Raw genomic sequence first — 16,443 nt, 5'->3', positions numbered from 1 at the left:
GTAAGATTCGTTCCGTGAATCAAAATCAAAAATCTTTAATCACTCTGGTCTATACTTTTGAGTGGATAATGATTAGCTATTTTATGTAACTTTAATAACAAACTATACCTCAATGAAAATTCCATACTTTGGTATAATGGTTAACCGGGTTTCTAACCGTTTCCCCGCTTAATATCTATTATCGTGGAAAGCTTCATGGAAATCATTTAATGGTTATATTATTCTTCGGATTAACTGGTATCGCCCGATTAGCTAGCCAACTATTGATATATTCCAGTACATCCTGTTTAGTTAGCACTAGGTGTAGAATACTTTAAAATACAACGATTACGATATTTTCCAATAATAACATCTGCAATTCACTACATTCTCCAGCCGTAATGCTCTCTTCATAGTCTGACCACGGCAATTTAAATTATCGTCTCGTAGTTTGTCTAGGATTTCACCAACAAGTCATTGTTTTTAGAGGTTTTTGTGAATGAAATCAACGAAATATTCTTTTATATTAGAATTTTCAACCGGAATATCCGTTAATCAAAAAGTTCAGTTTAGGTTTAAAAAAATATCCACGGACTGTAAATCGAACGCTATTTCATCTATCCATCGTTATTTTCCATATTCTCCACATTAGAGGTATGCACTACACACACTGCAATTTATGTAAGTTCTGTAGTAAGCGCTTGATTCCATAAACGAGTAACCATATTTCAATAAGTATTTCGAAGTTTCTCTGTAGGGTTAGTACATGTCATGATGTTGGAAGCATCTTTGCAATGTTTATGAAAGTACTGAAACAAGAACATACTTTTTTACAAAAGCGGCAACTTTCCCAGAATAGCTTGTAAAAGCATTTTTTTTATACATTCTCTCCCCAGGAACTGTCCTCTTCCTATACTATTATATTGAAATAAATACCGTTTACCGCCAACGACTATTACGTAATTATTGAATATTGCCTAAATCAAACCGAATTGCCCATTTTAGCATAGTACATAAACCGAATAAGGTTAGTTATTAAGGCCAATGTTGCACATAAGTGTAACATTTTGCCCAATTAGTCTTTTTTTCTACTTTAGTGAAAACACGATGTATCCCAACCCAAGTCAATCCAGGCACAGCCCATCTGTACACATTACTGCCTTTATGAAGGCCTTCGACCGAGACATTCCCAGCACAGCATCGAAAGAATTAAGCCGTCGTATCTTTTGATAATCAAATTGTAGTCCTGAAAAGGACTGTTGTTATAGGACACAAATCTGATGGCAGAGCACTACTAATGAACGCCTACCAACAATAGTAATCGCTGTTTTTACTTCTTGGCTGCAGTTGGCTTCTTGGCTACTGCCGCGGGCTTCTTCTTGGCGGGCGCAGCAGCCTTCTTCGGCTTTGGCGTCTTTGGCTTTGGTGCTCCCGTCTTCTTCGAGGGCTTGGTTGCCTTCTGCTTTGGGGCCTTCACTGCTTTCTTCGCAACCTTCTTCACTGCACCGGCTTTGGTGGCCGCTGCCGCCTTCGGTTTCTTGACAGCAGTTGCGGCCTTAGCCTTCTTAGCAGCCCCGCCGTCCGCCTTCTTGGTTGTTACCTTCTTCTTCTTCTCGCCAGCAGCCTTCTTGGCCACTGGCTTCTTCTTCTTATCTCCTGCCGAGGCCGATTTCTTCTTCTGCACTGCAGCCTTCTTTTCCACGACGGGTTTTTTGGCCTCCGCTGACAGCTTGAACGATCCCGACGCTCCAACGCCCTTCGTCTGCACCAGCTTGCCACTGGTCACACCCGTCTTCAAAGCCTTCTTGATGAACGGTCCCAGTTTGGCTACATCAACCTTGTAGTTGGCCGACAGGTACTTCTTGATGGCCTGCAGTGAGGAGCCGTTGCGCTCTTTCAACGCCTTGATAGCAGCCACGATCATCGTGTTTACCGGAGGATGCGTCGCTGGCTTCTTTGGCTTTTTGGGGCCCGCGGCAGCTTTCGCTTTCTTCGGGGACTTGGCCACGGCAGCTGGAGCTGCTGCTGCTGGAACTTCAGTTAGTGTATCAGCCATTGTTGTCTGCACTACACACTTCGGTACGGTTCGCTTCGCTTTAAGATTGGTTTGTTTTGATTTGATTTGCGATTTCACTCACACCAATACGTTGTTTCACTTTTTCTAGACGCTTCACGTCATCAATAGGGTACTCGAATCCAAGATCCCGTAAGGAAAACTCTACTCATCTAACGTTCACTGTCATGGCGTCGTTGTATGACGGTTTTAAAATTACCTTTTCAAAATTCCACTTCAATCGCATTATTTTACTACTACACTGGATAATATAACTACTGATGTTCATGCTCAAGATATCCTGCTGTCTAAAAAAGGCCTTCGATAAGATGATGGAATTGGTTAAGTTGCTGTAAGCTGTAATGGAAATATGGAAAAGCACATTTTTCAATTGATGATCCCGATAATATTGTAAATTATAGCTATTTCATACATTTTCCCATGGTAAAAATGCATTTAAGCCGGTAGAACAACATCTACACTATTGGAAAAAACACGGTTATTTAAGCTACGATACTTTTTTCTATCATAAATCTACCATCTAGATTGTGACTATCGAACCTCCAACATCCCATTTTTAGCCAGCAGGATGGAGATAGTGAACAGGTTAATTTTATTTAAATTACGCAATTCTTAATATATTTTCCATAATTTGGAGTCTTTGGAATGCTGGAAAATTGGTTTTCTAAATAGAAAATATAGCAAATAAAGTAAAAAGCGCTATTTCACGATATTTTCATCGAACATCCATTTGCTTGCAATGGCTATGGTGGCGTCGTAGTACAATTGCGTTGCTTCGTTGGGGCGCTTTGTGATCGCTATGCCGGATGGCATAGGTAGTCGTTCTTTGATTTAAAAGATATTTTATTTGTGTTATCATTTGTAATCAAATTTATATTAATTCAAATTTTCATTGTGACATTGTTATTTGTTTAAACATCCTAAATAAGGCCCTGAGTCAAACATAGTTTACTGAAAACAATCTTGGATTATTGATTCTTTGATATGATAGTACTTACTGTATAACACATTAACTATTTTTGTGGATGAGAGCACCAATTAACTACGTAGTTTAGTTTTGATAACGTGTTTTCAAGATATTACAGTTCATTCTTATTTAATTAATCCACTAATGTATTGTTAACTATAAATAATTTTGAGGGAATAGCACATGATAAGCTAACGCATAACCAATCCGAAACTAGGCCATTAAGCAATACGCGTTTGTGAGGTATTTATCATCATGAAAGAATTATTTAGGTTCTACATGTTTTTCATGTTTACGATATATTGAAACTGTTGTTCATATGTATTTTTTATGTCTTTTAATAGTAATAAAACTTTGTTATAACTTTATTTAATTATTCCAAAAATATAATCGAAAACTATGCACGTATCATTGATGCTTTATATGTTCTAGTTGATAAATGGTAGAATGTTCGATGAAAAATAACTTAATCTTAATAAACATAGATAAATTAATTGTTAAGTATAATATGTTCATTTCATTGACTTAAAAAATCATTAGATGATAAAATGATAATGATTAAATGATATCTTAAAAATATCATACATCCTTTCTATTGAGTTTTGTCTTCATCCATGCTGAGCGTTAACCCTCTTTCACATTCCCTACGACGCCACCATAGCCATTGCAAGCAAATGGATGTTCGATGAAAATATCGTGAAATAGCGCTTTTTACTTTATTTGCTATATTTTCTATTTAGAAAACCAATTTTCCAGCATTCCAAAGACTCCAAATTATGGAAAATATATTAAGAATTGCGTAATTTAAATAAAATTAACCTGTTCACTATCTCCATCCTGCTGGCTAAAAATGGGATGTTGGAGGTTCGATAGTCACAATCTAGATGGTAGATTTATGATAGAAAAAAGTATCGTAGCTTAAATAACCGTGTTTTTTCCAATAGTGTAGATGTTGTTCTACCGGCTTAAATGCATTTTTACCATGGGAAAATGTATGAAATAGCTATAATTTACAATATTATCGGGATCATCAATTGAAAAATGTGCTTTTCCATATTTCCATTACAGCTTACAGCAACTTAACCAATTCCATCATCTTATCGAAGGCCTTTTTTAGACAGCAGGATATCTTGAGCATGAACATCAGTAGTTATATTATCCAGTGTAGTAGTAAAATAATGCGATTGAAGTGGAATTTTGAAAAGGTAATTTTAAAACCGTCATACAACGACGCCATGACAGTGAACGTTAGATGAGTAGAGTTTTCCTTACGGGATCTTGGATTCGAGTACCCTATTGATGACGTGAAGCGTCTAGAAAAAGTGAAACAACGTATTGGTGTGAGTGAAATCGCAAATCAAATCAAAACAAACCAATCTTAAAGCGAAGCGAACCGTACCGAAGTGTGTAGTGCAGACAACAATGGCTGATACACTAACTGAAGTTCCAGCAGCAGCAGCTCCAGCTGCCGTGGCCAAGTCCCCGAAGAAAGCGAAAGCTGCCGCGGGCCCCAAAAAGCCAAAGAAGCCAGCGACGCATCCTCCGGTAAACACGATGATCGTGGCTGCTATCAAGGCGTTGAAAGAGCGCAACGGCTCCTCACTGCAGGCCATCAAGAAGTACCTGTCGGCCAACTACAAGGTTGATGTAGCCAAACTGGGACCGTTCATCAAGAAGGCTTTGAAGACGGGTGTGACCAGTGGCAAGCTGGTGCAGACGAAGGGCGTTGGAGCGTCGGGATCGTTCAAGCTGTCAGCGGAGGCCAAAAAACCCGTCGTGGAAAAGAAGGCTGCAGTGCAGAAGAAGAAATCGGCCTCGGCAGGAGATAAGAAGAAGCCAGTGGCCAAGAAGGCTGCTGGCGAGAAGAAGAAGAAGGTAACAACCAAGAAGGCGGACGGCGGGGCTGCTAAGAAGGCTAAGGCCGCAACTGCTGTCAAGAAACCGAAGGCGGCAGCGGCCACCAAAGCCGGTGCAGTGAAGAAGGTTGCGAAGAAAGCAGTGAAGGCCCCAAAGCAGAAGGCAACCAAGCCCTCGAAGAAGACGGGAGCACCAAAGCCAAAGACGCCAAAGCCGAAGAAGGCTGCTGCGCCCGCCAAGAAGAAGCCCGCGGCAGTAGCCAAGAAGCCAACTGCGGCCAAGAAGTAAAAACAGCGATTACTATTGTTGGTAGGCGTTCATTAGTAGTGCTCTGCCATCAGATTTGTGTCCTATAACAGTCCTTTTCAGGACTACAGCTTGATTTACTGAAAGGTTATTTTTGTTTTAATCGTAACTGGTCAAAGGTTGGCAACACTAAGATTCCTTGATCTCAACTCCAATGAAGTTACAAAGTTAATTTTTAATTATTGATAAAGATAACGCTAACTTAAACGTAAAAGATGTACATAAATGTTGATTTTAAGGAAGATAGGAGCTACACATTAAGCATTGTACGTTGGGCAAATAAACTTATTGAACTGTATCTAAGCACCTGTTGGATTTTCTATTATTTTCTGTTTTCCATGGTTTGATGGAAAGAAAGATGAAAGAGATGGATGGAAGAATCGGGATTTGTAGGTAGTAATACATTTAATGCGTACTATACCTGTAAATTTTCTTCCCACGCAAATAGAAAGCAGTGTTTACTTTAAGACAATTTTTTATAATTTGGTACAAAGAAAATTTGGGAATTGGTAATAAAAACAAAAAACCAACACTACCGATTGCCCAGCTTGTGGAAGGTAAACCATATTACGAATATCCATTCAACAATTGTGTAAAACGTAGAATGGTTGGCTAATTACGTACCGATATTCCAAGCCCTTTTAAATATATTAGTAATTTTGGCATGTCACTCGCACATAAAATTATTCAGAACTTACGGAAGAATAAATAATACAAGTTACAGAAATTTACAAAAGTGATCCTACAGTCGATCGAAAACGGTATGTGAAAAAAAACATCGCATACAACAGCGTCTCATGCTAGGGCTCAAAAAATTTCTTTATACGTGTAAAGGCCACCTAACATCCCGTATCAAAACAAAACACGGCAAGATGACGGCTGTGTCAGAACTACGTTTCTTGTTCATTGAAGTGGTTATCACTCTTCGACTATTTTCGTCATCGTTTTGATTTCGCAGCAATTGCTCAACACACATATTACGAAGCGATCATTCATAGAAGCACCAATCGGGAAACGAAAAAGGAAGAGGGCTTTAGAATGGAATGTGTCCGGTCTCTGTGGAGTTATGCCTCCAGATGTTTTACTTGCCAAGAAGATTCTTCCACTCAGGTAGGTGGCATTTGATGCGCTGTATTGTTTGACTGCAAATTGTTTTGTTTCTAATTCTGGTATTTGTTTGCCAGGGTAACGAACCAAGCGAACGAACTCATTTGCTAGCCGATCCTGTTAGTAATAGTCCAGCAGTGCGTCGGGACAATGATACATATACGCAGGAGTATCCCAATTCAGTACCCAAGAAAGATGAACAGTCAGCGCTGGCAAAAATTTTACAAGAAACTTCTGAGTACGAGACGATACATTGCTTTTAGCTTTACAGCATAAGGGTGTGTTCAAATGGTTTCTAATTTCGTTGCAGAAATATCATAGATGTGGCAGCAATGGATACGCAAAAGCTAGAGGCTAGTGAGTATAACGACCGTATCAAGCTGTACACACAGCGTCTACAGCAGCAGTGGAGCAATGTAAACCACCCGAACCAGACAGAGAACTCAAGCCTGCTGAAGGATATACCCAATCCAGAGCCGGTGTTAGCTTCCATACCGATAGCCTCGGACGATCTGGCCATGGTATGTAGAACAACAATATGAATATGAATAATCCATTTGCTATACACCATAATGTTTTCATTTTAGATAAAAAGTATGGTACAAAAAGCTAATGTTGCTGTATCGGAGATAAAGGTGACCCATACGGAAAATCTTGTGGTACCTTTCCGAATTCCATAATATTACGCCGTCAAGCGGAATTTGTAAAATAATGTTTACGTTATACTGTGTTGGTCTTCTGTTTTCTTTGTGAAATGTCTGCTGGTTTGTCGCATTCGATTGTGAGTAATCGGCGATTACAATTTATGTACGCATGAACATACATAGAGATATATTCAGATGCAGCTGTTTATTACTAACAATGCTCTGATCGTCGGCTTAAGATTGCCATATAATCAAATTTTGTAAGCGGAGCATAAAAAAGTGTAAATTGAAAAAAGAACACAAGCAGGAATGCCACAACAGATAAGCATTAAATCGAAGCGAGCTGGATGTACTTGAAGCTTTCGAATCTATATTGTTAAGGAATATAAAAAGCGCTATAAAAATTGTACTCCCGTTCGCTGTTTCTTTTGATCGCTGTAAATAATCAGTTTTCGTCTAATGAGCAGACACAGTGATGTTTTTTTTAATTAAATCGACACTTCTCGTTTTTGAAAACAAATTTGAAATGAGTTGCGTTTTAGCTTTCCCATTAGTGTTAGTTAAATGAGTTAAATATTTCGCTCGTTGATTTCATAATTTGAATTAATTTAAGTCACTAAATACAATTGATGTAATCATAAAACACATTGGAAGAATTATGTATTCCACGACGAAGAACTGCGAAAACGATAATGATTATAAAAATATAATTTCCTAAAAAGAGATGGCTAGAAATGGATGAACTGGCAACCCTGCCAGAGCCCCTGATTTTTAATAAGACTTTGGCGTTTAGTTTGACACTTGCGGTTATGTTCAGCAGAAAATGCAGCTTTGGTGATCTGAAAAATGTACCTAGATGCTTGGATCTGTGCGGGTCTAGCACCAAAGATTTGAGTTTCATTTCGCAATCGTTGACTGCAAGAAGGACTGTAAGCGATTAAGCGGAAAATCAACGGCTAATATAATTGCTGGCAGGATGATGTTGTGAAATTATAAGAAATCGCATACAGTCAAAACTTGTACCATAGTGTTAGTGAGGGCTGTTGCAGAACTATATTGTGGATAATTTGGTGTACGCGTTGTTCTTTTTGTAAACAAATTGGATCGTGTCGTGCTACTTTCGGAGTCGGCATCATGACGGATAAAGGTTTGCTGAAGCGAATTTCATTATCATCCAAAAATCGGGCCAGTTTTCCCTCTGGAGGCGGTGGTGTACCAGCCGGGGCGTCATCCGTTCCTAGCACTGCCAGTGTTGGGCCAGGGTGTAGTAAGCTTCCACCGATAAAGCCGTCACTAATTACGAGCATTCCGTCGCCCGGGTCTCCGGATCAGTCCGTACTGTTTCCGCACATAAAAACTTTGGACAACGCGAAAGTGCTACCAAAGTATACCGTAGGTAAGATGTAGCATGCACCTGTTTTGTTGGTTTTATGCTCACATGTGTTATTTGTACCTCGACTAGCGTTGGCGAATACAACGGAAGAGTTGATACCGGCAGAAGATTTGGATACCATTCAACTGGAACTGGAGTTGCTTCTGTCTACGGTTGCACTGCGATCTCGCGTATTAAAAGCGGAACTGGAAACGATAGACAAAGCAGACGAGCGTCGCGAACGTAAAGGAAAGCATTTGGAACGAGCACCTGCATCGCCGGGAAAGCGAAAGCGCTTGGAGGAGAAACAGAAATTGAGAGAAAGTGCCGGGAAGTTGTTTGGTCATCAGATAAAGATATCAAAGATGAAGCACTCGTCCACTCTTGTGCCACCATCTCCGGCACCGTCGCAAAATACGGATGACAGCATGGATGCGGTTCCGTTCCTGCCTCAGAATCATCATCTTCAACATTTGAGCAGCGAAAGCACGAAACCGATTGTGCCGAAAAATGATACACCCAACAAATTTTGGCTCTCGGTAGAACCGTACTGTATGCCGATTTCGCACGAAGATTTAAAGCTATTGGATGATCTGTTGGAGGAATATTCAGGGCCACTGATTCCGCCCATACCAGAACTGGGTCCGCATTACAGCACTCAATGGGCAGCAGATGATATAAAAGAGGAACAGGATGGTGTAGCAAATTCGGTTGGATCCAAATCTAAGTCAAAAACCCTGACAAACGGTGATGCAAGCAAAAAAGAAAAAATAATGTAAGTAAATATCTCACAATCTGGTATTCTAAGCCTTGATAGAGCGCGAACTTCCTATTCAATTCCCTTAAAAAAAAAATCATACCCAAAATGAGACGATTTAAAAAATAATACAAGAAATAGAAAATGGGAAATATTATGCATTGAACTGTATCCCGTATTAAAGTAATATGCTACCACAGCAATATGCTTCCGCATGTACAATACTTGATCTATCAATTCTTTAAATCTAATCTCACTTAACCTAATTCCTAATTGATTACTTAAACAAATTTCTAACTTAGCTCACCTACATTGTTCTGTTTTGGTCACATTCTTCATATTCGGTGCCAATCAATTAACTTTAAGGAGGCACGTTTAACTGCAGTTTTAGTGCTCTGTAATCCACTTCAGCGGTTTAAATTTGCCAAAATGATTTATGCTGCTTATCTGAACAGTTAGTCCATCTACTAAACATTGTAGCTAGTGGGTTTAAATTTATTACTGTCCTTTAAAATTCATTTTAATTTTTTAAATTTATTACTGTTATTACTGTATTACTGTATTATTATTACTTTCAGGGGAGAAGGGATCACAGGTCCTCTGACTCAAAGACTTGTATCGGCATTGATGGAAGAGAACCTACATCCTGACTGTAGTAGCAACGAGAACAGCAACAGTAGCTCAGACGCAACGCACAGCAACCATGCCCGCAGTGCCGTCGCATTGCTTAAAAATGGAATCAGTATTGAGCGAAGGCTCCGCAGAGAGTTAATCGAGCAGGGCATCCTCGATGCAGATGACATGCCTAAAAGCCAGCAGGATGATGAAATTCTTTCCGAAATCAACCGCGTCCGAACCGAGCTCGCAGTTATAGCGGAATATAATTCGAACGAAATCCGTAAACTTCAATCGATGGCAAAAGATGAAATGAAACGAATTGAAGTCAAACGGAAGCTGGATCGGGTTGATCAAGAGGTAAAGGTTTTAAATATGTTTGATTTTGCTGGATTCGGCTTACAACCTCTTGTTATTCGTCATTTCAGATAATGGACACATATCAGAAGGTGATTGCGGCGAGACTTAAACGTCGAACATTGACCAAACAAGAGAGAGATGAAGTTTATCGGTTAACCGAGGAACAAAAACGTTTATCAGATCAGTTAGAACTTATGCCTGTGCATGGTCCATTCGGGAGAACTACGAACTAATTAATTAATTACTAGATTACATTGCATGCAAAAATGCACATTGAAGACGATTCATTAAATTTTCTTTGTGAATTTTAATTAATTGATCTTATGTGTCGGGGCGGCCCGGTTGTGTATTGGTAGCGGTGCCGGTTTTCACACGACATGACTGGTCAAAAACCCCATCCGGACTAATCCCCCGACTGACTATCCAGCTACATGATAAAATTAAGTCTAGTAAGCCAGAAATGGCCTTAGAAGGTCGTTACGCCAAGAAGAGAGAGACAGACAGACAGACAGACAGAGAGAGAGAGAGAGAGAGAGAGAGAGAGAGAGAGAGAGAGAGAGAGAGAGATCATACGTGTGCATTAATTTGAAAGTAAATTATGTAAGTAAATGTAAAATGTTTATGTTTTGAGCGTCTGAAGCATGATAAAATAGAAAATCTGGAATTCACAAAAGTGTAAGTATGTAATTTTAATTTTGAATCTTTAGGGACCATCTATAAACAATCCGAATGATTGCATACGCTGATGAGATAGGCTTAGCACTGTGAAAAATTCTTAACTGGAAAATAACGAAGCAAAAACCAATAGTATGATGGAAACGAATAACAAAAAAGCGAGTCCATGTAATCTATTTCGTAATAAATAATAATAAATACAAATAAACAATAATAATACGTAATCAACGTACGAAAATTTTTACTACAAAAATTGTTAATACGGCAATAACGTCAAAATTGTTCATGTTGTACCGCTGTGTTATAAGAAACGATGAACCGATGTTTTGTGTTAGTGTTCTAATTATAATTTGAGCGTAATTGTTTTAATTTTGTGAGAATGTAGTTTGATCGAAAACACAGAGGAATGTATCCGTAAACGAATTAGCATGAACATTAATTACGACAAATCGATATATTAACACATGTCGACATGATATATGTATTGTACGGTGAGCAGGATGGCGTTTGAATTGTAATGCTTTTAATGAATTGTGATGATTTTCCTCCAAACGTTCTCATTTCTCACCTTGCGTTGTCTTTGTTATGTTAATATACAGCTCCAAGTTTATCCTGTTATGTATACTATCTACTACTACTGCAATTACTACTACTATTACTACTAAACTCACACTGTTATGTAATAGTTTAATAATTTTGCACCATACGCACAACCAAATAAGAAAAATAGATAACATAATAACAGAATAGATAACACGTCGTAATTTCGCTATTTTTTATTAATTATTTTATATTGGCGAAGTAAGAGGTGAAATGTGAAGAAATAGATTTACTTGACTTAGATTTGCTTCAAAACCTCCGACTGGGATTTCATATCAAACGCACTTATTATCACGTTCACTACCACGCTGATCACTGTGAATGCAATTAATACATTGTTAACGATATCGGAACGCTTTTGTTCTTCCACCTTATTAATGTCGAAAACAACGGCCAGAACGATAATGAGCAAGGCTTGAAATATCTGACGATGAAACGAGAACTTTTGTAAACAAAAAAAAAAAACTGTACTATCGAAACGCTTAAACTCAATCTTACCTGAAGTGAAATCGATACAATGATTAGGACGAGTAGAAAGTGGTAAAATTGATGTGCCTCCCCCACGGTCAGAATGTACTTCAATTGTGAAGCGTTGGCTGTGAGTAGCGCTAGGTCAAGCATGCCTTGTGCAATCGATTTTCGAGTTGCATAGCTGTTAAGATTCAAACCCTTGATGCTCTGAAACTATAATGGGAGAAATTGGAAATTGATTCAGAAGTTGGTGGTAAGTGTTTGCTTAGTGCTTCAATTACTTACTATATCCTTCGCAGATATGTCAGGGCTATCTACAGGCCGCCCAGAATCTTGGTCTTTGGTGGATCGCTCTCCTAATTTATTGTTTGCCATACCTTCTTCTCTATCGGTAGCGTCTGTTGCTCTAATTGTTCAATTACCTACTGAAGGCACGCGTCCCCAATGAAATATTTTCAATAACCTTTTCAATATAATCTTATCTTTCCAAGATAATGTCACGCGTCTCAAAGATGATGTTTTGGAGAACAACTAACAAAAGCGTGATAGCCCGTATACTTGACGCCCACGAATGCCGACTGCCAAAGGAATTGCACTGTTTTGGTTTCATACACTTTAAATTGTTATCTATCGTCACTGATAAACGTAATAAAGCAAAAATATTGAGGACAATGTAATTTTACATTTAGCGTAAATTTAACGCTAACGGCAGTTTAACGGTTGGTTTGAAATATTAGTGCAGTGTTCGAAGCAAAACATGTGGAACAGTAAAGTGAACGTCAACCGTGATGCGTTTTTGAAATATTCGGTTCTAGAGGGATGTTTTCGCCACAGCAGAAACTGCGCATGTTCCTCAAAAGACGGTCTTTTGGGTCGCGTCGGTAGGTTGTTGTTTTCCCAAATTGTCAAAGGAGAATGATAGTCCACTGCTATGTGGTTAGTTTAATTTGTTGAATGGATTTTAGAAGATTTTTTGACCGCCTGTGATTGTTTTTCTTTCTGTTTGCATCTGTTTGCAAAAGTGTAATCGCAAACGTATTTTATTCGGGTACGGTAGTGAGTTGGTGAGTGAACATTAGCGCAGTATTCATTAATCCGTGCGAATTAGGGATACCCTCGGATAGTTAACCAGTTCGACTGATTAACAGTTCCTGCTACTCGCTGTGCATGCGTGTTCTTCATATACAGACCATATCTTTCTGAACTTACATATAATTCAGTATTATAAACGGTAAGAGCAGAAACGTGTTTAAGTAAGTTTAAAAATTTTCAAACAATTTTATAATCAATTTGCGTGTTTAAGCTTTTGGGATTTTGACAATATTCTACAGCACAATTATAATTTTCTTACCCTGCACTTTCAGTTCATTACAATCCACAGTCAATGAAAACGTTGCGCTGTAGGTTTTCCTATAAAATTTAAAAACGTTTAAAAACGAATTGGCATGTTCATGTCGACTATTTTGATGTTATTGTGTTATTAGTGTATAATAAAAATGACATAACGTATCATCTGCTCTGTTCTAGTCGACAGTCGACCGTTGTCTATTAGTAATGATTTAATTTAATAAAAACGGATTTTGATCATTTATTTTCTCTATATAATGTAAAATTGTTTTATTGAGGAATATCATTGGTTATTTGTCTATTTTAAAAGCGCTTGAAAAAAGAACAAACTCCATAGAACTAATCGTTTCTGTTTCACAAAGGCGGCGAGTTGCCATTGTTAGTATTCTCGTTTTCGTCTCTGCAAAAACGTGGACGTGCACAATCAAAGTGAATGCTTCATATATATTTCAGATGCATCATGATGCTATACCTTTTATAGGAACGAGAAGGAAAACTAGTGGTTATGCGCAAAAAAGCTTCTCGCGATTTCTTGTAGTTGCTTGAACTATTTCAACGATCCCATTGAGTGGGTAGATGGCGATGCAGACTAAAAGAACTTGTTGTACCATTCTGAAAAGGTTGTCCCAAGGGTCGAATCGGTTTTAATATTTCTCGTATCAGTGCCAGCGCTGATTGTTGTTATTTTTTTAAGACACTATTGAAACATTACTGTGTACTCATGTATAAATTGTTACATCATTCAGTCATCTTTTGTTTTAAAATAATAATTTAAAATTTTTTGTTTCAATTACATTATTAATGCTTCGAATTGTAAACTTTATGAACCCTTTAACCGCTTTGCTTGAAAGCGACTCGGGCAACGAAATCGTTCTTAAAACGCACTGCCTCAGAGGGACTCAGGCAATGCATGTTTCGCGCGAGTGGGAGGAGCTCAGCTCTAACTGACGGAATTTGTGTACGGGTGCGTGAGGAGTGGAGTGCGGTAGTTGATCTGTCATACTGGCTAAAATCCCATGAGTTGTGTTAAATTTGTAGGATTTTGTGATGATTGTGATTATCTAATTATTGATTTATGAAGATTGATATTAGTACAAGGTCCTCAAATAAATGAGTGACAATTTTAGAAGTGATTAGTAAACGGACAAAGGACTAAGTTAATGTTATAGTAATTCCTTATTTAAATATTTGTTACGGTTGTTTTAACGAAAGCTTTTAATACTTGTTTTACGTTCAGTTGAAAATACTTTAAGTAAATTGCATCCATCTGTTAGTTACACTATTGCGAGTATTAACTTTTTTTTAGTAATATACTCTTAGTCCTTTCGAAAAATTCAATATTACGGCTTAAATTTTAAATTTGTTAACCACAGTGTGTTCAATAAGCTATAATTGAAGCTTTCATTAAATTTAGCACCAAGGAAAAGTAAAGAAAAATAAAGTAGACATTATATTTTCTGATTATGCGGTTTCTTTATACATTAAAAATAATAAAATCAATGTGACCAGCCCAACATTATCCAACTATAGTTTGGTTATTGTGATTATTATCCATTGAAATGTTTCCTTCATGTGGGTCACTGCTGTAATTGTCATTGATCAGCTTGTAGCGACCGATGTTGGACACCAAAAGCAAACCCAGTCAAACAAAGTATCACGCAGCGTTAGATGGAATACATGTTGTACAAGATAACACTGGCAGCGACGGTGATCCGAGATTTTCATAATGAGAATGTATCCCTACAATTGCTGCTCGGTTACGATGCCCTAAACGTTATTGTGGAAAATTGTCCCTATCCTGGTGTGCTCACCCGGGTGCAATGGTTGCCTTGAGCGTTGACATAGTGTCCGACAACGACGTCGGATGAACGTTATAGACTATTTTTATTTATCTGTAGTTCTTCCACCCCCTTACGTTTTGTACTAGATCGACCGGAAGTTACGAAGCTTTTACTGTTTAAAAAAAACATTTAGTCTCCGGTAAAGCTTGCTAGGTCACAATGTGAGAAAAACGATGATTGCAGTGGTCAAACAGTATCGGTTGCATTTGTGACAAGCCAACGTTTTTTCATGAAATATTACTAACATTTTTGAGTTCCAAAAAGGTTTATTGATTGATATTACTTATTTACATTAATAACAATATTTTCTGGGCACATTCTCAAAACGAATAAAAAAATCAACAAACGTGGAATCAGTAAAGCTTAAAAATATCACCATCAATAAATTCTTATCAATGGGAAAACGAATTCTTGGAAATGTATTCTACATCTGGCGCCATGATATGCCATGGACATTTGCCGTGCAATTTAGCTTCTGGCCGACACGTTCGTGGAATATTTCAACAACCCGCAGCGAAAGATCTAGCCGCTAATATTAACCAGGTGCGAATGCAGCATCCAGTGCACAAGATTCCTCACACGACTGGCATTTTTCCAAACTACTAGGGGCTGTTGAAAGCTCCATAGGCTACCAGGTTAACCAGGTGAATAGGTACTGGAGTACTTTCAGATTGTGTGCACTCTCAGAACACTGAGGGTTTAGTGAGATCAGCTTAGATTCAGCATTCAGCAAGGGTATACAATTTCAATGAAATCACCGAAAAAAACCCTAGTGGCAGGGCTTCATCTGCTAAGCTTTGGCCGTACGTGAATGTTTCCGAGCATAGAAATCACATGCTTCGATCACATCAGCTTGCTTCTCTCGGTTGCTGCAACCCAAATCGATTAGTCTGAATTGAGATTCAAGTGGCATTAGGTTAAAGGGGAAACATATTTATCAATTGCTGTTGTAGTCGCTGGAACCGGTGGTTTAAGGTGGTGTAAATTGGGCGGTTATCTTTGTTTTTCGAATATTCAACTCAAATCAGGTTCAATTAGCGCTTGAAAGCAATAGTAAAATATCAGTAAGTCAAATTAGTGCACACTCGTCGAAGCTTAAAACCCCTTCGCAAAACAAACCGCACTCTAAAGTATTAGTAAGATAAGTCCGTAAATAACGCGTGATGCCGCGTTCGGACGCAAAACCAAACCTTACGCTATTTTCATTACAATGATTCTTGAAGTGGGGAAAGGCGATATGTGTTTCTGTCTTAAGTAGTACCCAAACCACGACTCCAGCAGTAAGTTTTCCAACCCTCCAGCGGCTGCAACGAGAAATAAATATATTCATGAAATAGAAACATCGACCACGCGGTGCCACCGCCTGACACTGTACATGGGAAAGCAAATTTTCTTCCCTTTGGGGAGATGTCCTTTCACGCAAACTAGGACTTGTGTCTTTCTTATGACATGTCCCAAATGTCTCCATTTC

General features: G+C 38.4%; 5 protein-coding genes across 5 annotated transcripts; 3 read left to right on the top strand and 2 right to left on the bottom strand.

The window, feature by feature from the left end:
• Positions 1-1,309: 1,309 nt before the first annotated feature.
• On the bottom strand, positions 1,310-2,035 carry LOC128710398 (histone H1-like). Its single transcript, XM_053805452.1, has one exon. The coding sequence runs from the start codon at positions 2,033-2,035 to the stop codon at positions 1,310-1,312; it is 726 nt and encodes a 241-aa protein (XP_053661427.1).
• A 2,407-nt stretch (positions 2,036-4,442) lies between these two features.
• On the top strand, positions 4,443-5,165 carry LOC128709759 (histone H1-like). The gene has a single exon (XM_053804777.1). It carries the CDS (start codon positions 4,443-4,445, stop codon positions 5,163-5,165), a length of 723 nt encoding a protein of 240 aa, XP_053660752.1.
• Positions 5,166-6,221: 1,056 nt separating this feature from the next.
• On the top strand, positions 6,222-6,970 carry LOC128707803 (uncharacterized). Its single transcript, XM_053802760.1, has 4 exons — positions 6,222-6,293; positions 6,368-6,528; positions 6,601-6,811; positions 6,878-6,970. The coding sequence occupies exons 1-4, from the start codon at positions 6,222-6,224 to the stop codon at positions 6,968-6,970; spliced, it is 537 nt and encodes a 178-aa protein (XP_053658735.1).
• Positions 6,971-8,017: 1,047 nt separating this feature from the next.
• Positions 8,018-10,271, top strand: LOC128707638 (transcriptional adapter 3). The gene is made up of 4 exons (XM_053802597.1): positions 8,018-8,330; positions 8,397-9,081; positions 9,642-10,038; positions 10,107-10,271. The coding sequence occupies exons 1-4, from the start codon at positions 8,069-8,071 to the stop codon at positions 10,269-10,271; spliced, it is 1,509 nt and encodes a 502-aa protein (XP_053658572.1). The 5' UTR covers positions 8,018-8,068.
• Positions 10,272-11,551: 1,280 nt separating this feature from the next.
• Positions 11,552-12,159, bottom strand: LOC128718220 (ninjurin-2-like). Its single transcript, XM_053811887.1, has 3 exons — positions 12,070-12,159; positions 11,812-11,997; positions 11,552-11,737 (listed from the first exon to the last, which is right to left on the bottom strand). The coding sequence occupies exons 1-3, from the start codon at positions 12,157-12,159 to the stop codon at positions 11,552-11,554; spliced, it is 462 nt and encodes a 153-aa protein (XP_053667862.1).
• Positions 12,160-16,443: the final 4,284 nt, after the last annotated feature.

This window comes from Anopheles marshallii, chromosome 2 (assembly GCF_943734725.1).
Source record: "Anopheles marshallii chromosome 2, idAnoMarsDA_429_01, whole genome shotgun sequence".
In the NCBI taxonomy this organism is placed as follows: Eukaryota; Metazoa; Arthropoda; class Insecta; order Diptera; family Culicidae; genus Anopheles; species Anopheles marshallii.
Note: the sequence above shows the minus strand (reverse complement) of the source record. Positions and strands in the feature narration are given on the sequence as shown.